A 26,041-nucleotide genomic window follows, 5' to 3' on the forward strand; every position below is an offset into this window, starting at 1 on the left:
TCCATCCGTTGTGGGGTTCCCTGTCTGGGAATGGAAGCTGAGCTCCATGACTAGGGTAGGAATTGGACACTGTTGCCTGTCCACTTACTCTTCTTCTGGTTGTAGGACCCTATGCTTCTTTGGGGAAACCCCTGTCCCATTATCAGTCCTCAAGGTCTTAGGTGGAGCTTCCCCAAGTGCCTCTTAGGATGGCATATGATCATGTCCTTCTGATCAGTGCATCACATCCCCTTGAATGTCACTGGTTCAGGGAAGATCACTGACCAAGGCAGGTTTATCCCATGCCATAAGCATCTATTCTGCAGTTGTGAGAAGTTAGAAAAGAGGGAAAGAGGGAAACCAGCGGCCATCCTACCAACAGGAGAGGAGAGCCCATCAGAAAATGGAGCCAAAGTAGAGGAAGACACCAGTGAGAGAGGAAGCCAGCCACCCAGTCCCACCGTCACTGTGTGAGCTCCTGAACCCAGGCACACCTCGAGACCCAGCCTGGCCCTGGTCTTCTCAAGTGTGGAGCCAGTGAACTCCTTTTGCTCCTGAAGCCAGTTCTGAGTTGGGTTTCTGTCACTTGCAACCAGAAGACTCCATGTGAGTTGGTTTCATATCTCCTTATGATTCTAGGAGCCTAGGTTTTTATTAATGATTCTGTCATTTCTGAATTTTGATGTTTTTGTTTGTAATAGATCAATCTCATCTGCCTCAAATGCATTCTGTCCAGAAACAGTAAACAAAATTATCAACCTTTTTCAGTTACATGGCTTAATTGCTCAACGAATCCAAATAATTCCACTGCTTTGGTGGTGAGTAGAGGCCTCTCCTGAAAACTAATGTACTTGGGTCTTTGTGACAAACCATCTCTGTTTTAAATGCCTGATATTGCCTTTACTCTGATAGCTGGATAAATATACAAGAAAACAAAAAATATATATTTATGCTTATGGATATACTGCCTACACAATAACGAAGTTATAAAAATTAAAGATTAAATCTTTCATTTAGATGATTGGTTTAATATATATAAGGCCAGTGTAAATATGATTTAAATCCCTAAAGCCTTTAAAAACCAAAATAAGCACATATAAAAGTATTTTAAAAATTGTTCACATGTTAACATTAAACTAGTATTTCTGAATCCATACCCATTGAGGTAACTATAACACCACAATTTGAATAAGATCAAAATGTAAACATTTAAAAAAATGTTTCTTCTTATACTTTTATTGTAAACTCATTTGCAGGCAGCTGATTAGCTAAATTTAAAATTAAACATCACTTAAGTAGTGTTTGGCTAAGTCAAACCATAAGCTCTAGGGAGAATGTTAATAAAAAGTGGTGCTTGATCATAAATTTTGTTCCACTGAAACTTGGTTTATAGCAATATTCCATAATTGAGATTAATCATCTCTTATTCAAATGTTAAAGGCCATCATTCAAAAGTCTACAAATAACAAATGCTGGAGAGGATGTGGAGAAAAGGCAGCCCACCTACACTGTTGGTGGGAATGTAAATTGGGGCAGCCACTACAGAAAACGGTATGGAGGGTCCTCAAAAAAAAAAAATAGACTTATTGTATGTTCCAGCAATTCAACCCTTGGGCATATACCCAGACAAAACTGTAATTCAGAAAGATACATGCACCCCTTTGTTCACTAGTAGTGCTACTTCCAACAGCCAGGAAAGGGAAACAATCTGTGTTCATTAACAGAAGAATGGAAAAAGAAGACATGCTATGGGAACTTCCCTGGTGGTCCAGTGGTGAAGACTTTACATTCCCAATGCAGGGAGCCCGGATTCAATCCCTGGCCAGCTAACTAGATCACATATGCTGCAACCAAGAGTTAGCATGCCGCAACTAAAAAGAATGTGCACACCACAAGAAGACCGAAGATCCCACCTGCCACAACTAAGACCCAGCTCAGCCAAATAAATAAATAAAATACTTTTTTGAAAAAAGATGTGGCACACACATACACACTATGGAATATTACTCAACCATCAAAAAGAATGAAACAATGCCATTTGCAGCAACATGGATGAACCTAGAGATTATCATACTAAGTGAAGTAAGTCAGAAAGAGAAAGACAAATAAAACATGGTATCACTTATATGTAGAATCTAAAATCTGATACACTGACATATCTGTGAAATAAAAAGAAACTCACAGAGAACACACTTATAGTTGCTAAGAGGGAGAGTGGGCAGGCGAGGGAAGGAATGAGGGTGTGGGATTAGCAGAGATAAACTATTATATATAGGATGGATAAAACACAAGGTCCTACTGCATAGCACAGGGAATTATATTCTGTGATAAACCATAATATCCTGTGATAAGCCATAATGGAAGAGAATATGAAAAAGAGTATGTATAACTAAATCACTTTGCTATACAGAAGAAATAAATGCAACCCCCTAACACAAGGGAAAGGCTACCGACTTAAACATTCTTGCCTGGACAATCCCATAGATAGAGGAGCTTGGCGGGCTACAGTCCATAGGGTCACAAAGAGTTGGATATGACTGAGTGACTAAGCATGTTATGTTATATTGTAAACCACCTATACTTCAACAAAATTTTAAAAAAATCATTCAAATGTTAATGGCTTGCCTTTTCATTCTTCGGATTCCACATCTCAAAAGAGAACTACAAGTCCGCATATTGGAAGCTATTACTCAACACTGTACATAGTCAACAAGCTTTTCCTTTTGTGTTGTTCTAGCAATGTCAGTCCTTCTCTAAAATAGGAATTCTAAACTTTTCATTTATGAATCCTATATATGATTGCTTTTCTTCATTTATCCACTTACTTATGTTTCTCATTTATCAAAAAGGCAGAGGAAAATGGCAGAATTTCTTCTCCGTCAACAAGGAAATATCAGTAATATCTTTCTTATTTTTTACCCTTTTCAGAAATTACAGGAAGTTCAGTTGAGTTTATCTTTCTCGCACTCCAGCAGCGCATGGAGTAAACTTGGTCCATGGATGTGTGGCCCATACTGTTCTAACATTAAATTAAAAAAAAAAAAAAAACAATTACTGACATTTAAAACTTAAGATAGCTCAACTTAAATCCCATGTTTCTAGTTTCCCTTGAAAAATGAGAAGGTGGAGAGGCACTGGACCTGTATTTCCATCTGGTGGCAATAATATGCTAGACTTGAGGGGTAAGTGTCTCCCAAGGATGGGACACACACTGAAGTCCCCACATTCACCTTTAAATTATACCTGGCCAGGGACTTCCCTGGTGGTTTAGTGGCTAAAACTCCAAGCTCCCAATTCAGGGGGCCTGGGTTCGATCCCTGGTCAGGGAACTAGATCCCACTTGCCACAACTAAGAATTTGCATGCTTCAACTGAAAGATCCCGCATGAGGCAACAAGATCAAAGATCCCGTGTGCTCCAACTAAGACCGGTGCAGCCAAATAAATTAAGTAAAAAAGAAATACATGCTTTGTTAAAAAAAATAAAAAATAAATTACACCTGGTCAGCTTTTGAATTCATTTTCATGATGAAAATCAATCTATCTGTTTAATACACTGTGAGAGAGGTGGAACTGAGAAAGAGAACAGTGAGGACACAGCACCTATGGGGATAAAAAGTGCTAACACTGACAGTTTGGGTCGTGCCTGGTGATGGTGGAGGTGGAGGTGATAAAGACCAGGACCTGAGTAATGATGGGGAGTTTCCTTGCTTTAAAGATACCTGTAGTGCCATAGCAATGTTGAGGCTATATCTGAACCCTATCAATCAAGTTAGAAGAAAAAATTTAAAAGTTGGAGAGGGATAAGCTTTGTGGTAAGTCAAATGGTAGAAGAAGTCAAATTCACTTATTAAAAGTAATTCTTGGTATATCATTTTCCCAAAGTTAATTTAAACAACCTGTATCAATGATTAAATTATAGTCATGTTGAGCGATCATTATTACTGTTAAAAAAGTTAGGGTGTCCTTTTTCTTCTAGGCACACAGAAAGACTGAATTTCCCTGTTGGGTTGAATTTGGGAAGAGCCAAGTGACTTCTTTTGGCCACCAAAACATGAGCAAAAAGAAGTGCTTCACTTCACATGTTTACCACCCTCTTTTCTGTCTTCCCTGGTGGCTCAGAGGATAAAGCATCTGCCTGCAATACAGGAGACCTGGGTTTGATCCCTAGGTTGGGAAGATCCCCTGGAGAAGGAAATGGCAACCCACTCCAGTATTCTTGCCTGGAGAATCCCATGGACCAAGGAGCCTGGCGGGCTATAGTCCATGGGGTCGCAAAGGGTTGGACATGACTGAGCGACTTCACTGTCTTTCTTTCTTTCCATCTGCAATTTAAATGTTCCAGAGAGTGCTATTCTACCAGCTTAGGCTTTAGAGAGCAGCAAGGCCCCCAGCAGACCTCTGGTGGGCATGCAGTGTGGATGAGAAATTTCCTTTTGTTTTAAGACACTGTAGGTTGCTTGTGAAAGCAGCAAATTTTATTAGCCTCTCCTGGATTGATCTTCCATGTTATTCAAACCACACTCATTCATATATCTATTTTTCATATTATTTTAAAATAGTTTTCTTCATATTAATGGTATATTAAAACTTGTAAAATGTAGCCTTAATCTAATAATGTACATGGTACATAAAACAAGAAACTGTGCTCTCAAGTTCCAACTTTGGCTCCAGATTTGAATGTCAGGTCAGTAATCAGTAAACTATACCACTTTCTTGATATAACAGAAATCAGAAAGAGACACATATTATGCATTTACTATGTATGAATACACCCTCTATAAACCATATCGTGTTTGCAAAAATCATTAATAAGGACAACATCATCAGTGTGATGATCTACTTTGCATATGTAAATCCAAAGGTGTACAGGTGTTAAAGTTGATACGCACACATTTTTGCAGGCTTCCCCATGACATCTTTGAGTACTTGACCTTTAGCATCAATTAAAATCATTATGTATACAGCTGGTAAATGTTATCTTATGCATGACAGACTCATGCACAATTACCATTTTCCAACAGATCTGAGTAGATTACAGAAAGGGGTGGGAGATATTTTACAGAGGTGACAGCCAAGAAAAGGTCTTAAGAGATACCTGCTATTTGTCACAATATGACCTAAACCCCCAAACAACCCATATAATTACACTGGATAAAAGAACATGCATTATAAACATAATTCATGTATAATAGGAAACACACATTTGAAGAGTTTCGATATGAGAAAGAAAAAAAAACTTTTCAAAAATAAGTTTGAAATAGAGTTCTTAAAAAGACATGATTAAAAAAATAAAAGCCATGTTATTTGAAAATGAGTTCTGGAATTAAAGATGGTTTCACAAAAAGGGAGAGATTAACAAGAGACATACTAGACACTGCCAAATATTTGAGGGGTTGCCATAGCAAAGAAGAGCTGGAATTACTTGTTTATGGGGAAAAAACAAGGTATTAAAAGAATGGAGAAAGATGGGCAAACCTACAAATAAATTTTAAGCTAAAATTAAAAAAGGTATTTCCAGTTGCACATCTTTGGGCAACTCCAACAGCCTTCAACATGTGGGGTCATGTGGTCTACCTGTGCAAGAAAGGCTTTCTAGAATCTTACTATCAAGACCTGCTAATTTACCACTCTTTCCCAAAGCTTCAGCTCTTTGATTAACATTTAGTTCATGCAGAGCAGATCATAAATTCTTCCCTCTTGGACTGTTAACAACAGACCTATAAATTATTATGGGTTAACCACATAGTTAAAATATTTCAAGATAATACCTTTCATTTTCTTTTAATACGTCCCTTCCTTTCTTCCAGGTGTGGACCGGTTTCGGAGAAGCCTTTGGCTTACACTCAATGACAACTTCACCTCCCACTTTGACAAGAGTTACCCTTTTTAAGAGGGTTCTTGAAAAATCTGGACCTACAGCTGGAAGAGAATACAGAAAATGAAATAATTATTATGGAAGAAAAAATCCACTAGATCATTCTTTAAAGTTTTTCTTTCTGTAATGCACTTATTACATCAAAGGGAGGAAGTTGCATTTTTCTGAAGTACAGGAGTAATACTGGAAGTTTTGGTGGATTTACGAAAAGTTGAGCTGTAGTTTGTATACAGTAAAATGTACCCATTGAAAGTGTACAGCTTGATGAATTTGGTAAACTCCAACATGAAGATCAAAATATACGCTATTCTAAAACTATACATAGTGAGGGATTCTTTACGAAAACTACTCTATGTTCAGATGAAGAAAATTTTTTAAGTTTTACAGTAGCAAAAGGGAAAGATGAAACAAAAGCCCATAAGGCACTTTTCTGATTGTGTAGGTGAAAGCACCCCTTCCTTGACGGTTACTGCCTTTGTTCTCTCTCACAGCACTCTGAGCAGGTCTCCGTAAGAGGATGTGCTGAAATAAGAGGATGTGCTGAAATGTCTAAGCATCACCCTCTGTGAGCTCCTCCTTAAAAATAATGACTTAGATCAGCTTTCCACTATCACTGCCTAATTCAATGCCTGGTTCTTGCAGGATAAATTGTGACTTGCTCTTAGAAAACTTTATTCCGTGCTTGCTACCAATATTCTAAAAAAATCATTCACGTTGACACCAAATATGTAGTTACATGGAAATAACATTAAATAATTTCCTTCTTAAAACAAAAGATATTCCTCTATATTCTTAAAGAAATATAAAAGAAACCTTTCTGAAAATTTTCCATTTCCTTCTGCATTAATTGCACTAATGTTTTAGGATCTGTTGTGAGCTGTTATCATATCAAAAATCCCTGACTCATTGTAGCTTGACTTGATGGAATTTACAATTTCATACCATGTTGAATGTGAAATTTAAATATAAATACTAGCCACAAACTACTTAGAAGAGTACAGGGAATGAGTATGTATGTATGTGGGTGGGGAGGATGGGGATCAACTTTTTTAAATGCACACAAACTATATGTTAGTGATTAAAAAATAAAAGGTTTCAGCAGAAGCAAGTTAAACCTTCATTAAGTGCTTCTGTTATGAAAATATTTTCAGTGTACAGAAAGAAAGAAAGATGGGAAGGTTACTTTTTAATGGGGTGTTGTAATGTATACATGGGGCTGGCTTTACTTAGTGAAGGTTAAATTAAATAAATGAATCTAGTGGGCAACTGATACTTCAATCCATGTGCCTTGGATTCATGAGGGAAGTCTATAATTCAAAGAGTAATTCCATAATGATAAATGCAATTAATAAAGAGACTGCAAGTACAAATGCTTGTGCTTATAATGAGATAAATGCATTCCCTGTATGATCTGCAAAATTACACAATGAAAATTATAGGGTTCTGAGAAATATAAGGTCAGGACAGACCTACTCAATATTTATGTAACAGGAATACTAACAAAAACAATAATCATTCTAGTAAATATGTCAGCATGACTAAAAAGACAGCTGAAATTCCTAATAGATAAACACTACAAAAAACAAACAAACAAAACAAAACAGGACTTCAGTGTGTGTGTATATATATATGAACACAGCTTGGTGAAACAAGGAAGCCAGGAAAGCAAAGAGCTGAGAATGGTAAACTATAAAACAAGTACAAAGTGCAGAAAGGCTCAGGAGAGCCACACTCTTAAACACAGTCCTGTTGAAACATAGCCAAAACTGAGTCAAGAGGAAGAATATGGGCTAAATGAGACACAGTCAGTAAGCTATCTGCCTTGACTAGCCTTGTGTTGACCTGAGTTAGTGGGCTTTGTTCTTGGTTGCTGGAACTAGTGAAATGCATGGACAAAGCAAGCATCTGTTATACTGATCTCATTTCTCCATTCACCACTCCCACACATGCTAATTTTCAACACACAAAGGTTCTTACAGCAGAATAGACTCACTCCCATCTTATGGAAACACCTGAACTGACACAGTAATGTGGAAAAAAAACAAGTCTCTAGAAGCCTTTTTTAAAAAAGGGTATTGTGTGAAATAGAGTTACAAATCTGTTAACATATAAAAATTCCTTCTTAAAACTATATCTTTCTACACACATATATTTTTATCACTTTAGGCAGACATTTTTCATCTGTTCAGGAGGAATTCTGCAACTGCATTTGAAATGAGTTTACATAAATCAAACCGTGCACAACACATGGGTGTATTTGTCAAAAAACTATATATTGCTTTTACAGGCTTTGAAAAGCATGATATCGGCCACACAGAAGGCAGAAAATGCACATTCCACTTTCAAAGGCATTTGTGCTGTACTATGTACGTGCCTATTATCTTTTGGATATCCTAGAGATAAGACTGCCTTTGAATGTCTTTCACTAACAACAACAAAAAAAGGAAATATAAATGTATATCTGTTCTCCTTGTTTATTCAACTTGCTTAAATTTACTTCTAGTTTTATCTAACTCTATAAATCTATCAGTTGCCACTATAAGCTGCAGTGTTTTCGCAGGAAAATTGTCAGACCTTCGTCTGTTTTTGTATACTTGACCCATCAAAGGATTTCTTAATATTCTGCCGTTCTGTGGCCATCTTTCACACCTGAGATGCCCTCAAGCTTGTGGGATGACGCTTTCTGTGTCTGCCCCCTATATTTATTCTGATTCTCAACCTTCAGCTCAGGAGAGGCTTGAGGGCAAAGCAAAAGGAGGCTGTTTAATTTGATATTCACAGAGAATCAGATTTTTAAGAGTTATTGATAAGGTCCTATTAGGGCATTGTTAGAATCCAGCCTTTGTTGGTACTGGACAAAATTAGTGCACATTCAAGGTGAAACTTCAGTGGGTTCCTAATGGTTCAGAAAAGATAAAACCAATTGTCAAATTACCCACTTGAGCCTGAGAGTAGTGCCAATTCTGGGAGCTCCTCATTTGCTAAATCTAATGCACTCTGAGGACACGTTTCTTACAGGAACTACTAGGGGGCACTGCACTCCCAGTGTTGGAATAAGTCACACTATAGGACCTCGTCCCTGTGGGCAATGCGACTTTTTATTATTTTTCAATGATCTTTAACATATTAATATTACATTACCTAGGAGAAGCATCCGGCTGAGAGAAACCTTCTATGCAATTCTCCACTGTTTGCTTTCACTTAATTAAATGACTCTTGGTCACATGTCAAGGATATTTTAAGTGGCCTACAGAACACTTGAAAACTGAGGTTGTGCCCTAGGATCATTTCTCAAGAGAGTTGCTGAGAATGATAACTGTATAACGGAATGTGCAGTAGCAGTCCCACCTGGGAAATAGATGGGTGTGATGTTTTACTCTGTTATTAAAGGAAAGGATAATTACGTGTGTCTGGTCTATAAATCTGCAGACACACCACTGGGATCACTGCCAGTTGACAGGGACTATTAAGGCTGACCCTTTCAGAAGTTCAGAATTTCATATTATTTTAACCTTTTTCTATTATCTTTAACTATTACCTCATCATCCCATAGAAAATAAAGCTCGAGTAAATGCATTCATTCAAGTATGGCCACCCCTGAGGAGATAATGCTGGTATCAGAAATTAAAACCCCAAACTTCGCCTGCCTTGCTGGGTAGGTAGCTAGAAGACTGGCTACAGTGGAGATGGTCTTCTCTCTAGGTCCATCATTTCAGAACGGCTGATGCAAAATCAGTCTCTCTGATTGGGGATGACATTCAAAAGGAAACACCCAACAATCTCTGAAGTCAGAGTTTTCTATTCTAGGATTACCATGATGTGCTCCTTCTAAGACTCTAATAGTCACTGCTGCTGGCTTTGGTCTAATTTGCTGAATGTCCTGTTCCCCCCAGGCTCCTCCTATCATGGTTGCTCTTGTTTATGGGCTTCTGCTCTTTGGGGAAAGTTATTATTAAACCAAACTAATAATATTTACAGTCACAAGGTTTAAGATTAAATAAAATACCTGTATTGTACACAAAGCGCTTCAATATTTTTCCAGAGTAAATTCTTTCTACCTACTCTTCTCCTCTGCTATTTCCACTATTTCCATTTTGTGTGTGTGTGTTAGTTGCTTAGTTGTGCCCAACTCCCTGTGACCCATGGACCAGGCTCCTCTGTCCATGGGGTTCTCCAGGCAACAATACTGGAGTGGGTGCCATACCCTTCTCCAGGGGATCTTCCTGACCGAGGGATCAAACCTGGGTCTCCCACATTGCAGGCAGATTCAAAGGAGCTACCTGGACATTTTAGAGAATTTTAAGCTGAAAAGAAATACAGTTTTGTGTGAAAACAAAAAAATCCTTTTTATTTTGAAATAATTACAGATTCACAAGAAGTTGCAAAGATAATTCAGAGAGGTCCATTGTATCTTTCACTCAGTTTCCCCAATGGTTACATTTTTTTTTTCAGTAATTGGAGGATAATTGCTTTACAATGTTGTGTTGGTTTCTGCCATACAACGTGAATCAGCCATAAGTATAAGTGTGTCCACTCCTTTTTGAACCTCCCCCCAATCCCACCCCATCTCTCTAGGTCATCACACAGCACTGAGCTGAGATCCCTGTGCTATACAGCAACTTCCCAGTAGCTTTGGATTTTACATGGGGTAATGTGTATGTTTCACTGCTACTCCCACTCCCCCCTTTCCCCACTGTGTCCACAATGTTCTCTATGACTCTATTCCTGCCCAGCAAATAGGTTCATTAATATCATTTTTCTAGATTCCATATATATGCGTTAATATACAATATTTGTGACCCCAGTACAACATTACAAGGAACCTAATCATGGATAAGGTGTGTAGAGTTCTGTCTTATTTTATCAAGTACTTTCACTTGTAACTACCACTGAAATAAAGATATAGAACTCTTCCATCATTACAAAGATCTCTCTCATGCTATCATTTTAGAGGTACATCCAACCCCCTTCTGTACTCCCTATGCCTGCTGCTGCTAAGTCACTTCAGTCGTGTCCGGCGACCCACCAATCAGTATTCCAACTCTACAGTTTTGTCATTTTGAGAATATAAAAAAATGCATACATTTTGTGTCCATAAAATCATACATTATGATTTTTTTTGAGAGATTTCTTTTTTCAGTTGGCATAATGCTATTGAGATCCACCCAGGTTGCTGAATGTATTAACAGTGATTCCTTTCTATTGCTGAGTAGTTATATCTCAACCATGTGGGTGTGCAAGACAAATTCATCTCTACTGTTGACATTTCAGGCACTATGATAACTGATGAATGCTTTTTAAGCATAGAAACCATTTCAAGATCTTTCAACAGTATCACTGCCAACAAGTAGGATTAGCCCTTTTTTTCTTTTTTTTAGTGTGGGGGATTGACATGTACACACTGTTGTATTAACAATGGACAATAAACAAGGACTTGCAGTATAGTACAGGAACTCTGTTCAATGTTACATAACAACCTAAATGGGAAGAGAATTTGAAAAAGAATAGATTCATGTATAACTGAACCCCTTTGCTATACCTTGAAACTAACACAATATTGTTAATCACCTATACTCCAATATAAAATTTTAAAAGCCCTTTTTTCTTTTTATGAAGGTTTGAAAGCCAAGCCCTCATTGGGTAAACGAGGGTAGATTCTTTCTTATTCAAGGAAAAATATTTTAAAGGCATTTTAGAACATCATTTCTTACACAGCAATTAACACGTTGATTGAAAATCATTCCGGAGAAGGCAATGGCATCCCACTCCAGTACTTTTGCCTGGAAAATCCCATGGACGGAGGAGCCTGGTGGGCTACAGTCCATGGGGTCGCTAAAGTCGGACACGACTGAGCGACTTCACTTTCACTTTTCAGTTTCATGCATTGGAGAAGGAAATGGCAACCCACTCCAGTGTTCTTGCCTGGAGGATCCCAGGGATGGGGGAGCCTGGTGAGCTGCCATCTCTGGGGTCGCACAGAGTCGGACACGACTGAAGTGACTTAGCAGCAGCAGCAGCAGAAAATCATTCTTATATGTTTTAAAAGCTTCAACTGCTAAACCCTTGTTAACCTTCCTTGAGCAGCTCTATCTGTATGAAGATAATGACACAGCAAGCATTTTTTTATTTTTTTAAGCATTTTTTAATATCTGTAACTGTAAGCACTCTGAACTTCCTACATTAGTGCAAGTTAGAGATATTTCATTTTATTTGGCGTAATGTCTTGAACACTCATACAAATTTGTGAAAGTAGTGTGTGGTGCTACAGTGTTATATTTGATTGAGTAACTTTGTTATGAGATCAAAATAGTTGTTTAATTGACAGAAGAGAGTCATTGAACTATGAGAACTCTGGAATTCCAGTGGTTACAAAATGGTAGCACCCATTAGTAGTAATTATTAGGTCATCAGTTCCTGGAAGGCAAAGACTATGAATCAGGGATCTTGGACCTAGCACAGTCCTTGCACAAAGTAGATGTTCAATTAATATATGCTGAATTAATGTATGTTGTAGGAGAGAACTCAGGAATTCAGTTCAAGACAGGAAATACCCTTCTCATGATGCTTCACCTGGATATCAACGACTTCTTGAACTTCATGGCCTATGTACAGGACACTCCATCCTCTCTGGAGTTGGACCTCAGTCAAATGAAGCAGGATTATCCAAGAAACAATTCAGGCTATCTGTACACTTGTCCCTGAAAATCCAATAGCCATGGAGAGACTGGTTCCAGGTACCAAAATCCATGGATGCTTAAGTACCTCATTTAAATAGCAGGCTACAATGAATACAGCCAGCCCCCCATAACTGGCAGGTATAGAGTACTGGCTGTACTCTTTTTTTTTTTTCTTAATTAATGTTTTTATTTGGGAAGCTCAGTGTTTTGTTTTTTTTTTTTTTTTTTTTTTCTAATTTTATTTTTAAACTTTACATAATTGTATTAGTTTTGCCAAATATCAAAATGAATCCGCCACAGGTATACATGGCTGTACTCTTTCACCATGTGAACTGGTGTGATGGTAGATGGTTAACAACTGACTCTCCAAGCAAAATAGAACACCAAAGAACTTGCGTTTTGAGCTTGCCAATTTCTGATTTTCCAAGTGCAGGGTTGAACCAGAGCAGTGTCACCTGGAAACTTGTTTGAAGTGCAAACCCTCAGGCCCCTCTCAAGAACTACTATGTCAGAAATTCTGGAGGTAGGGCTCAGCTTTGTGTGTTTTAATGAGCCTTCCAAACAGTTCTGATGCATGGTAGAGTCTGAGAATCAATACCATAGAAAAACCTAATTACCTTCTGATCTGATCAATTAGAGCAACAGAACTTCTACCCATTGGAATCATTCCTGGGTTATTAAGGAATAAAGAGTCCTGGAGTCTCTACCAAGGACTAGTTGGTAGGGAGGATGTTATCAGGTCCGTTCAGTTCACTCACACAGTTGTGTCTGACTCTTTAAGACCCCATGGACTGCAGCACACCAGGCTTCTCTTTCCTTCACCAACTCCTGGAATTTGCTCAAACATGTCCATCAAGTCAGTGATGTCATCCAACCATCTCATCCTCTGTTGTCCCTTCTCCTCCTGCCTTCAATCTTTCCCAGAAACAGGGTCTTCTCCAATGAGTCAGTTCTTTGCATCAGGTGGCCAAAGAATTGAAGCTTCAGCTTCAGCATCAGTCCTTCCAATGAATATTCAGGAGTGATTTCCTTTAGGATTGACTGCTTGTATCTCCTTGACTCAAGAGCCTTCTCCAACACCACAGATCAAAAGCATCAATCCTTTGGTGCTCAGCTTTCTTTATAGTCCAGCTCTCACATCCATACATGACTACTGGAAAACCCATAGACTTTACTAGACAGAATTTTGTTGGCGAAGTAATCATTCTGCTTTTTAATATGCTGTCTAGGTTGGTCATAGCTTTTCTTCCAAGGAGCAAGTGTCTTTTAATTTTATGGCTGCAGTCACTATTTGCAGTGATTTTGGAGCCCAAGAAAATAAATTCTGTCACTGTTTCCATTGTTTCCCCACCGATTTGCCATGAAGTGATTGGACTGGATGCCATGATCTTCATTTTTTGAATGTTGAATTTTAAGCCAGCTTTCTCATTCTCCTCTTTCACTTTCATCAAGAGACTGTTTAGTTCTTCGCTTTCTGCCATAAGGGGGTGGTGTCATCTGCATATTTGAGGTTATTGATATTTTTTCCAGCAATCTTGATTCCAGCTTGTGCCTCATCCAGCCCAGCATTTCACATGATGTACTCTGTATATAAGTTAAATAAGCTGGGTGACAATACACAGCCTTGACGTACTGCTTTCCCAATTTGGAACCAGTCTGTTGTTCCATGTCCTGTTCTAACTGTTACTTCTTAACCTGCATACAGATTTCTCAGGAGGCAGGTCAGGTGGTCTGGTATTTCCATCTCTTGAAGAATTTTCCACAATTTTCTGTGATCCACACAGTCAAAGGCTTTGGCATAGTCAATAAAGCAGAAATTGATGTTGTTCTGGAACTCTCTTGCTTTTTCCATGATCCAGTGGATGTTGGCAATTTGATCTCTGGTTCCTCTGTTCTTTCTAAATCCAGCTTGAACATCTGGAAGTTCTAGGTTCACGTACTGTTGAAGTCTCCCTTAGAGAATCTTAAGCATTACTTTACTAGTGTGTGAGATGAGTGAGTGCAGTAGTTTGAACATTCTTTGGCATTGCCTTTCTTTGGGAATGGAATGAAAACTGACCTTTTCCAGTTCTGTGGCCACTGCTAAGTTTTCCAAATTTGCTGGCATACTGAGTGCAGCACTTTTACAGTATCATCGTTTAGCATTTGGAATAGCTCAACTGGAATTCCATCACCTCCATTAGCTTTGTTCATGAGGCTCACTTGACTTCACATTCTAGCATGTCTGGCTGTAGGTGAATGATCGCACGATCAGGGTTATCTGTGTCATGAAGATCTTTTTTGTACAGTTCTTCTATGTATTCTTGCCACCTCTTAATATCTTCTGCTTCTGTTAGGTCCATACCATTTCTGTCCTTTATTGTGCCCATCTTTGCATGAGCACAATACCATAATTTTCGCTTGGTATCTCTAATTTTCTTGACAAGATCTCTAGTCTTTCCCATTCTATTGTTTTCCTCTATTTCTTTGCATTGGTCACTGAAGAAGGCTTTCTTAGCTCTCCTTGCTATTCTTTGGTACTCTGCATTCAGATGGGTATGTCTTTCCTTTTCTTCTTTGCCTTTAGCTTCTCTTTTCTCTTCTTCTCAGACAACCATTTTGCCTCTTTGCTTTCCTTTTTCTTGGGGATGGTCTTGACCACTACCTCCTGTACAATGTCACAAACCTCCATCCATAGTTCTTCAGGCACTCTATCAGATCTAATTCCTTGAATCTATTTCTCACTTCCACAGAGATTTGATTTGGGTCATACCTGAATGGTCTAGTGGTTTTCCCTACTGTCTTCAATTTAAGTCTGAATTTGGCAATAAGGAGCTCATGATCCAAGCCACAGTCAGCCCCTCGTTTTGTTTTTTCTGAATGTATAGAGCTTCTCCATCTTTGGCTGCAGAGAATATAATCAATCGATTTTGGTATTGACCATCTGGTGATGTCCGTCCATAGAGTTGTCTCTTGTGTTTTGGTAGAGGGTGTTTGCTATGACCAGTGCATTCTCTTGGCAAATCTCTGTTAGCCTTTGCTCTGCTTCATTTTGTACTCCAAGCCCAAACTTGCCTGTTACTCCAGGTATCTCTTGACTTTCTACTTTTGCATTCCAGTCCCCTATGATGAAAAGGACATCTTTCTTTGGTGTTAGTTCTAGAAGGCCTTGTAGGTCTTCATAGAACTGTTCAATTTCAGCTTCTTCAGCATTATTGGTTGGGGCATAGACTTGGATTACTGTGATACTGAATGGTTTGCCTTGGAAACGAATAGAGATCATTCTGTTGTTTTTGAGACTGTACCCAAGTACTGCATTTCAGACTCTTTTGTTGACTAACTATAATGGCTACTTCATTCTTCGAAGGGATTCTTGCCCACAGTAGTAGATATAGTGGTCATCTGAATTAAATCACCCATTCCAGTCTTTTAGTTCACTGATTCCTAAAATGTAGATGTTTACTCTTGCCGTCTCCTGTTCGACCACTTCCAATTTACCTTGATTCATGGACCTAACATTCCAGGTTCCTATGCAATATTGCTTTTTACAGCACTGGACTGTACTTTCATCACCAGTCATGTCCACAACTGGGTGTTGTTTTCACTTTGGCTCCGTCCCTTCATTCTTTCTGGAGTTATTTCTCCACTGATCTTCAGTAGCATATTAGGCACCTACTGACCTGGGGAGTTCATCTTTCAGTGTCCTATCTTTTTGCCTCTTCATACTGTTCATGGGGTTCTCAAGGCAAGAATACTGAAGTGGTTTGCCATTCCCTTCTCCAGTGCACCATGTTTTGTCAGAACTCTCCATCATGACCCGTCCATGTGGGTGGTCCTACAGAGCATGGCTCATAGTTTCCTTGAATTAGACAAGTCTGGGATTCATGTGAGGGATGACTGTATGGTACCGGGCTATTAAAGAGCTCCCCTGGTGACTCACAAGCAGCAAAATTTGAGAATCACTGAAATAGGGTTTACTGATAATTGTGCAGCTGTCTGTATTATAAGCTTTTGGTATGGATACTAGTTTAAAACAAAACAAACAAAACAAAACAAAACCCAAACTTCATATTGCTACAATCACTTCATATTTGCAGGAAGTTTTCACATGTGATCTCTTTTAGTTTTGACAGTGACACCCTCATTTTATTGATTAGTGAAGGCTTAGTAACTTGTTAAAGATATCAAATTTGCTTTTGAGATCCATGTGCATTGCTTTCCCTCTTTCTGATGAGTTAAGTAAAGCTCCTATCAGACAATATTTGGGTAAGAAAGGCATCCCTCCTCTCATTGGATGCTGTTTACACTCAGCACATTTGATTGTAATCTGGCTCAACGAGGCAGTTGAGAAATCAGACTTAGTTGCAGATGAGCACTTGTGAAAATCCCTGTGAAATGACTTTGAGTTTAGCTTTAGTGTTTTTCTAATTTGTAGGCCAGTCATTTGGACACATGGCAAATTAACCATATAACTGCTCAAGCCTGCACCTCACTTTAATCGACCATCAGTTCCTTAATGGCATCTGAGTGTCCTGCCAGGGTCTGATGTCTTCCACCACAGAGGCCAGGAGAATGCCCACGGTCCTGAACCATCAGATAGGAACTCCTTGGACCAAGGCTACTTCTATCCTTTATACAGTACTGGCAAAGTCAAGTCATATTCAAGACCACTGGGAAGACACTCAGTTGCTCTTAAGGACAGTTCATCCCATTTCAAAATCAGAGATACTCTAGTGTGTATAAAATAGACAGCTAGTAGGAATCTTATGTTTAGCACAGGGAGCTCAGGTTGATGCTCTGGAGGTGGGATGGGGGACAGATGGGAGGGGGATCCAGGAGGGAGAGGATATATGCATACATATGGCTGATTCACTTCGTTGTACAGCAGAGACTAATATAACATTGTAAAGCAAGTATACTCCAATGAAAAAGACATAGTAATAATTATGATAATAATTTGATTCATTGTAGATCATTTGACAACAAAGGAAAGAAGAAAAAAAGGAAAAAATATCTCCCATATTCCTACCCAATAAAAAGATAGTCTAGTGACCCTGCTGGTTATGATCCAGGTCAGCTGGACACAGTGCCCGAGCGTCTTGCTCTAGCACCATCACTTGTCTTCTGTAGAGGATGCTGTTGGTACCTCACATGGATTCTTTTTTCTGGCCCCAGATGCTGTGAGCATTGGTTGCTTACCAACTCCAGCTGCCCCCTTCTTTGGGAGGTTTTGCTCCATATACCCTGCCATTACCAGCACCACTTAAGGGGCAGATCAATGAATAACCGATGAAGATATTTTAAAAAAGGTCAGCCTCCTTGCCTGAGGTGGGAATAGCTCTGAGATGCACTTATGCTCCAGACATCACCCTCTAGAATGCAAAATAGGCTAGACTTTACCTGGGACCATGTCCTGCTCTCTGCCTTCCAACCCCCGTCCCTAGCCTGCTCTCTTATACATTTTGCTCAGAGGACACTCCTCCAGTGACTCACAGGTACCTAAACCCCTGCCTCAGCTTTTGAGGTCTTAGGTATACTCTATCTTTGCTGTTCTTGTTGAGTCACTTAGTTCTGTCGGACTCTTTTGTGACTCCATGGACTGTAGCCCACCAGGCTCCTCTGCCCATGGGATTTCCCAGGCAAGAATCTTGGGGTGGGTTGCCATTTCCTTCTCCAGGGATCTTCCCAACCCAGGGATTGAACCCATATCTCTTGCATTGCAGGTGGATTCTTTACCACGGAGCCACCATATATATACAGGATGACATTGGTGTTCTGTATGGAGCAGCACAGAAAATTTCAAGTTTGGCAGTTCAGTCAGCATCCCCTAGTACCAATATGATCATCTATCTGAGTAGACACAACCATTAAACATGAATAGAAATATTTCATTAGAAAAGTTATCTTAATAAAATACTTAATTTGGCTTTTTTAAATGTATTTTTTTTGTAGAAGATTCAAATTTCCCTACGATTATAAGACTCAGTTCACTGTTCCAATTCCAGCACACTCTTCTATGACCCAGGGAGTTGTGTGGTTTCTCACAGGTGTACATCATACAAGTGAACCTCATCCATGACAGAAGCTAACATAGGAGAAGAAGTCTGGAAACAGTTGCCTTGAGGAGTAATAAACTATCAACTGTAATAGGTCAGTCACAAACAAGGATGTACTATTTCTATTTAAAAGTACTCATCACCAGGCTACTCTAATATACTGACCTCAAGGTAAAAGTCTACGGCATTTGCCCACCCAGTGAGTAAATCACCCAGCACCTAGGTTAATTATTTAGCAGTTTCAATCCATTAAATATAGATACATTACATATACATTAAATACCCAGACCGAATACATAAAACAAGACTAAGGGAAAAGCCTATTAAACATATGCTTCCTAACCATCTCTTATTCATGACCTTAAGGCTGTTTCCCAGCACGAAAGGGAATCTCTCTCTAGCACTGGAGGATGCTGATAATGGATCAATAGCTGCAACCAGCATACTTCTTTTCTTCGTTATACTGAAGTATCTTGTTTTCATTTTGTTTCTTGGTTCAATTCAACCTCCCTAAGATTCTAATACAGGTAATAATTAATCCGTTATTAAATCCATAAGAGTCAAACTATTACCACCCAGCAAGAAACAAAGTGACTTGTGAAATACGATTGTATTAAAGCTTACTCAATCAATATTCACATATGTGTATTTTTAAATAATCAAATGTCTTCTCCTTCTTTCATTTAATAAGAACTCTAGGGATTTACTCATTCAATACTTAACTGCCCTTTAATTCACTTGGAATATACCAGTGTGATTTTCTGGGGCAGGAAAAATGGGATATTAAATAGAGAACTTCTAAGCTTGTTCAATATCTTCCAAAATTGGCCCTTAATTAATTTTTCCATCTTCCTCTTTCAAGTTTAAACTTTGCCGATACACTTTATGTATTTGAATTAAAATTTCTGAGAAACATTCAGGATTTTCTATGGGCAAGAAACTATCTAGATGTTTTATAACTTTTGTTCAGGCCTTTTCACTCTGCACTGTTCCTGGTTCTTTTTTTCCTTTTGCCTGTATAAATATAAATTATTTTTCAAGGTTCACCTGACTAGCTCAGTCCACTGGTCAAACTCTCTTTCCTGAATTTCTGGAAGACTTACTATTTGTATCACTTGTTTGGAACTGAATAATTTACTGACATGCCTTACAGTTCTTACACTCAATAAAGCTGAGATCAGGGAGGGGGGTTAAATAACTTCTCAGGCATTTTCATCTTTACTGAGCTTGCTTGCTGATCTCAAGGGAATTAAGAAAGGACTCAGACCAAGAATTCAAATGGAATTAGTTCTAACTGGAAATGACTTTAAATAAAGCTCTGAATGTAAGAGTTGAATCAGTGATTATCACCTCATAGGCCTTGAACCCTTGGTAGAGGGAAGAGAAAGGATCTGGTGAGGATCGTAGGATATGCATATCAGATAGATATATAGACACAGATACAGATTGGCCTTCCCAGGTGGTGCTAGTGATAAAGAACCTGCCTGCCAATGCAAGAGACATAAGAGACACAGATTTGATCCTTGGGTCAGGAAGACCTCCTGGAGGAGGGCATGGCAACCCATTCCAGGATTCTGGCCTGGAGAATCCCATGGACAGGGGAACCTGGCAAGCTACAGTCCACAGGATCGCAAAGAGCTGGACATAACTGAAGTGACTTAGTGTGCACATGGATATAGATATGGATATCTGGAGATGGATGTATACACACACACACATCTCATTGTTATCATTCAGTTGCTCAGTTGTGTCCAACTCTTTGCAACCATACTGTTATGCTCCCCTCTGGGTAAGTGCTCTAGATAAAAATCATTTTATAGCCTTTCTCACTTCAGGCTCTGCTTTTGGGACTGTAGTCATCCTCTATCTTTACTCCATGATTACATCCTGTGATTTCCAGTCATTTGTTACCATCAAATTTTCTTATTTTAACAAAAGGATCTACAAAATCTTTAATAATTATAATGGCATCCCCAGACTTTTAAATTGGACAGCTTTCACCTGGAGGGTCTAAAGACAATGTGATTCATTCCTGAGGCCACACACCCTCCTCTGTAGCTGTTTTCTAACCAGTTGACACTATGTTTAACAAAGAATACACTTCTTTCTGCAGAACATTCTACGTAATCTACCTCTGTGAACTGCGCTTCACAACAGTCAGCTCCAACTACGAACAATCAGAGTCCACTTGGCCAGGATGGGACCATTGTGCTTGTCCTGGGAAGCTGGAATTATCATCCTTAACATTTATAGTGGGGAAGGTATGTGTGTGGGGGACATCCTTACAGTAGCCACACTGATGTTGACTCCAAGACCACAGAATCCTCCATGGCCTCTTTGAAAAAGACTGCAACCTCATGAATCCTCAAAAATTTTTATCTTTGATTGGGTGTTGGTTCAGGTAAAGAAGCTGGTGAGGACAACAATTATGGAAGCAGATCCTTTCTTTTTTACCTTGCATGGGTGGACGAACATTCAATTCAGGAGCATCCACTTAATCCATGTCAGATCCACATGCCAGGCACCAAGAAGTGCTCTGCAGAAGGGCAAGTCAGGACTCTGAATCTGGGCAAATTATCAGGACTTATGGAATCAGCTCTCTCTGTGTGTTGCTTTTCTCTTATTTATAACCTTTCTATTACGCTCCAAGAAGAACTGCTACTTAGACATTTAAGATAAATTCCGAAGTCAAAGTAAAGATTTTTATATAAGACAAATGCAAGTTGATGGTCTGAAGGTTTTTTTTTTTTTTTTTTTTTAATGCCTAGAGCTTTCTTAATTCACTAACCACTGTTTTCAAAGATTTACTTCACTAATTAATTCATTTTTTTAAAACAGTCTATCAACTCCTTCATTACTTAGTGCAGTCATTCATTCTTACATTCATTCAATATTTAATGAGTGCATACTATGTGCTTCAATATTGTATTAGGTCCTGATGATTAAATGAGTGAAACCAAGTATGGTCATTGACATCACAGGGAAGTTAAAGTGCAGTGAGAGAAAAAGACAGAGAAATCACATTAGCAAATGTAAATGTAAATGCAGCATGATATCAAGGAGCATTAAAAGGCAGGATGAAAATTCTAACAGTAGGAGCTGACCTGGGCATAGAGCGAGGTATGACTTCCTGAGGAAGCCAATATGGAGTTGGGAGAGGCAGCCTCAGTTCAGTTCAGTTTAGTTCAGTCACTCAGTTGTGTCTGATGCTTTGCAACCCCACAGATTGCAGTATGCCAGGCTACCCTGTCCATCACCAACTCCTGAAGCTTGCTCAAATGATTCAGTGATGCCATCCAACTATCTCATCCTCTGTCATTCCCTTCTCTTCCTGCCTCTAAACCTGTCCCAGCAGCAGGGTCTTTTCCAATGAGTCAGTTCATTCCGTCAAGTGGCCAAAGTATTAGACTTTCAGCTTTAGCATCAGTCCTTCCAATGAATATTCAGGACTGATTTCCTTTAGGATGGACTGTTTGGATCTCCTGCAGTCCAGGGACTCTCAAGAGCCTTCTCCATCACCACAATTCAAAAGCATCAATTCTTTGGCATTCAGCTTTCTTTATAGTCCAGCTCTCATGTCCATACATGACTACTGGAAAAACCATAGCCTTGACTAGATGGACCTTTGTTGGCAAAGTCATGTCTCTGCTTTTTAATATGCTGTCTAGGTTGGTCATAACTTTTCTTCCAAGGAGCAAGAGTCTTTTAATTTCATGGCTACAATCACCATCTGCAGTGACTTTGGACCCCCCCCACCTCCCGCAAATAATGTCTGTCGCTGTTTCCATTGTTTCCCCATCTATTTTCCATGATGTGATGGGACCGGATGCCATGATCTTAGTTTTCTGAATGCTGAGTTTTAAGCCAACTTTTTCACTCTCTTCTTTCACTTTGATCAAGAGACTCTTAAGTTCTTCTTCACTTTCTGCCATAAGGGGGTGGTATTATCTGCATATCTGAGGTTATTGATATTTCTCCCAGCAATTTTGATTCCAGCTTTTGCTTCATCCAGCCCAGCGTTTCTCATGATGTACTCTGCATATAAATTACATAAGCAGGGTGACAATATACAGCCTTGATGTGCTCCTTTCCTGATTTGGAACCAGTCTGTTGTTCCATGTCCAATTCTAACTGTTGCTTCCTGACCTGCATACAGATTTCTCAGGAGGCAGGTCAGGTGGTCTGGTATTCCCATCTCTTGAAGACTTTTCCACAGTTTGTTGTGATGCACACAGTCAAAAGCTTTGGCATAGTCAATAAAGCAGAAGTAGATGTTTTTCTGGAACTCTGTTGCTTTTTTGATGATCCAACGGATGTTGGCAGTTTGATCTCTGGTTCCTCTGCCTTTTCTAAATCTGGCTGGAACATATGGAGGTTAACAGTTCACATACTGTTGAATCCTAGTTTGGAGAATTTTAAGCATTACTTTACTAGCGTGTGAGATGAGTGCAATTGTACGGTAGTTTGAAAATTCTTTGGCATTGCCTTTCTTTGGGATTAGAATGAAACCTTTTCTAGCCTTGTGGCCACTGCTAAGTTTTCCAAATTTGCTGGCACATTGAGTGCATCACTTTCACAGCATCATCTTTTAGGATTTGAAATAGCTCAACTGGAATTCTTTCACCTCCACTAGTTTTGTTCATGGAGAAGGCAATGGCACCCCACTCCAGTACTCTTGCCTGGAGAATCCCATGGGTGGAGGAGCCTGGTGGGGTGCAATCTGTGGGGTTGCAAAGAGTCGGACACGACTGAGTGACTTCACTTTCACTTTTCACTTTCATGCATTGGAGAAGGAAATGGCAACCCACTCCAGTGGTCTTGCCTGGAGAATCCCAGGGACAGGGGAGCCTGGTGGGCTGCTGTCTATGGGGTCGCACAGAGTCGGACACGACTGAAGTGACTTAGCAGCAGTAGCAGCAGTTTTGTTCATAGTGATGCTTCCTATGGGCCACTTGACTTCAAATTCTAGGATGTCTGGCTCTAGGTGAGTGATCACACTATTGTGGTTATCTGGGTCATGAAGATCTTGTTTTGTACAGTTCTTCTGTGTATTCTTGCCACCTCTTCTTAATATCTTCTGCTTCTGTTAGGTCCATACCATTTCTGTCCTTTATGGTGCCCAACTTTGCATGAAATGTTCCCTTGGTATCTCTGATTTTCTTGATGAGATCTCTGCTAAGTCACTTCAGTCATGTCTGACTCTGCGACCCCATAGAGATCTCTAGTCTTTCCAATTCTATTGTTTTCCTGTATTGCTTTGCACTGATTACTGAGGAAGGCTTTCTTATTTCTCCTTGCTATTCTTTGGAACTCTGCATTCAAATGGGTGTATCTTTCCTTTTCTCCTTTGCCTTTAGCATCTCTTATTTTCTCAGCTATTTGGAAGGCCTCCTCAGACAACCATTTTGCCTCTTTGCATTTCTTTTTCTTGGGGATGGTCTTGACCACTGTCTCCTGTAGAATGTCACGGATCTCCGTTCATAGTTCTTCAGGTACTCTATCAGATCTAATCCTTTGAATCTATTTGTCACTTTCACTGTAAGGGATTTGATTTAGGTCATACCTGAATGACCTAGTGGTTTTCCCTACTTTCTTCTATTTAAGTCTGAATTTTGCAATAGGGAGTTCATGATCTGAGCTACAGTCAGCTCCCAGTCTTGTTTTTGCTGACTCTATAGAGCTTCTCCATCTTTGTCTGCAGAGAATGTAATCAATTCTGAGTTGAGAAGAAGTAAATGAAATGAAGAGGGGACAGAAAAGCATTTGAGGCAGAGGGAACAGTGTGGACCAGTGGACTGTGGAGGAAGAGAAGGTGGTGAACAGGCAGCTCAGAAAGCTCAGCACTGCTGAAGAACAGAAGGAAAGGGGCATATGTTGAAAGATGGGGCTGGAGGGGCAGTCCATAGTGCCCATAGTGCCCATAGTGCATAGTCTGGAAAATTTACATGTGAAAGAACAAAATGCACTCTGCCTGACATTCAAACAAACCCGTCCACCTAAGGCAGCTCTTCCTCTCTCCAAGCTGAAGTTTATACCCCATCAGACACCAACACATTTCAGAAACTTTGCACAGTTTAGAAGAGGGGTTGATAGAGGAATAAAAATGAGTGCCGGGGGAACTGCATCACCCATTGCAAGCATCAGAAGAAGCTGATCTCCTGAAGAGTAAGTGGTCTCCTCTTACTGCTTGTAGAATGCTTTTCTTCTTTCTCGAGAGATATCTTCAGTCTAAAGATTTCATCAACCTTTTTTCTTGGATGGAATATTTATGTTTGGGAAAGCACATGTTAGTTTAGTGATTTCAAAAGCTTTTACTTTTTTGTTCTTTCCAGTATAAAGACTCACCTATCACACTAAGCTCTGCGCTGGAAAAGATAACTCCATGTTTATTCTCTGCCACACACTGATACATGCCAGCATCTGAGAGATTCACTATTGTTATGTTGAGAGTTCCTTGCTCGATATGAATTCTATCCTGTGAAAGAAAAGAGGAACACAAAACAATGACCTTCTACAACTGAGACCTTAAGGCATCTTTGCTACATGTTATATATCAAAGGGGCTTAATGGGAGGGAAATTGCCATCATATAAACAATTTACATAACATGAGCTATTTATCCGTCAACTAGCTTGTGGCAGGTCAGATGCTAAATGAACAACCCGTACATCAGTTGGTAAAGGGAATTTAAATTGTAGGACTCTCTTGAGTTATCATTGATTTAATAGTGAAACCACTCAGATTAATATCCCTTCTAAACAGATGAACTTTAAATTTAAAATGATTTTTCTTTTTTCACTCCAAGGCTTTGTGCTAACTGGGGGTGAGGAGTGGGAAATACAAGGAAAATTACTGTTTAGAGTAGTTAAAACACTCAAATTATGGGCAGCCAACACTTTGAGGGTTAAAAGGACTGCACTCTACTTGGATGAAGCAGAAACACATATTTAATGTTGCTGAAGTTTACCAAGAATAAAGAATAAGTATTGATAATTTAATGTTTTGTTACTTGACTGCTGTTGGTGGCATGAACTAAGCTTAGGTCCATGAACTGGTGCCAATCTGAAGACAGCAAAGTGGGTGTATCAAACAATAGACCATCTTCATTCATCAGCCTGAGGCTACATAACTTGAGGCGTCAATTTTTATAAATACCCTAAAGGACCTCCTTTTCTCCAGGAGACCTGCCATTTAAAAAGTAAAATATTTTCTGTTTGCCCTAGGGTTGTGATTTAGCTGCCTGGCATCCATGATCCCTCACATTAAATAGAGGAAGGAAAATGCCAGTTACCTGGGCACCTACACTCAAGTGATTCGAAGCTGGCTTTTAGAATTGAGAGAATCATGGGACCAGCAGGAGCCCTGCAGTGACAGGAGGAGCTGTGGGTGGCACGGTGTGGACTAGGCTTGTTGTATCTGCCTGTTTCTGTGGCTGCAAGGGCTGATATCCTGGCCAGTGCTCAGAGTGGTTGTTC

At 39.4% G+C, this 26,041-nt stretch overlaps 1 protein-coding gene across 7 annotated transcripts in view; it reads right to left on the minus strand.

The window, feature by feature from the left end:
* CNTN4 (contactin 4) overlaps positions 1-26,041 on the minus strand; it is a 1,025,129-nt gene that overhangs the window by 155,406 nt on the left and 843,682 nt on the right. For all 7 annotated transcript variants that reach the window (XM_070776310.1, XM_019985102.2, XM_070776305.1 and 4 more), the window contains 2 exons: positions 24,913-25,042; positions 5,749-5,899 (listed from right to left, as the gene is read on the minus strand). In XM_070776310.1, the coding sequence (XP_070632411.1) occupies positions 5,749-5,899; positions 24,913-25,042 (281 nt within the window). The remainder of the gene's footprint in view (positions 1-5,748; positions 5,900-24,912; positions 25,043-26,041) is intronic.

The sequence above is a fragment of the Bos indicus genome, chromosome 22 (assembly GCF_029378745.1).
Source record: "Bos indicus isolate NIAB-ARS_2022 breed Sahiwal x Tharparkar chromosome 22, NIAB-ARS_B.indTharparkar_mat_pri_1.0, whole genome shotgun sequence".
NCBI lineage: Eukaryota > Metazoa > Chordata > Mammalia > Artiodactyla > Bovidae > Bos > Bos indicus.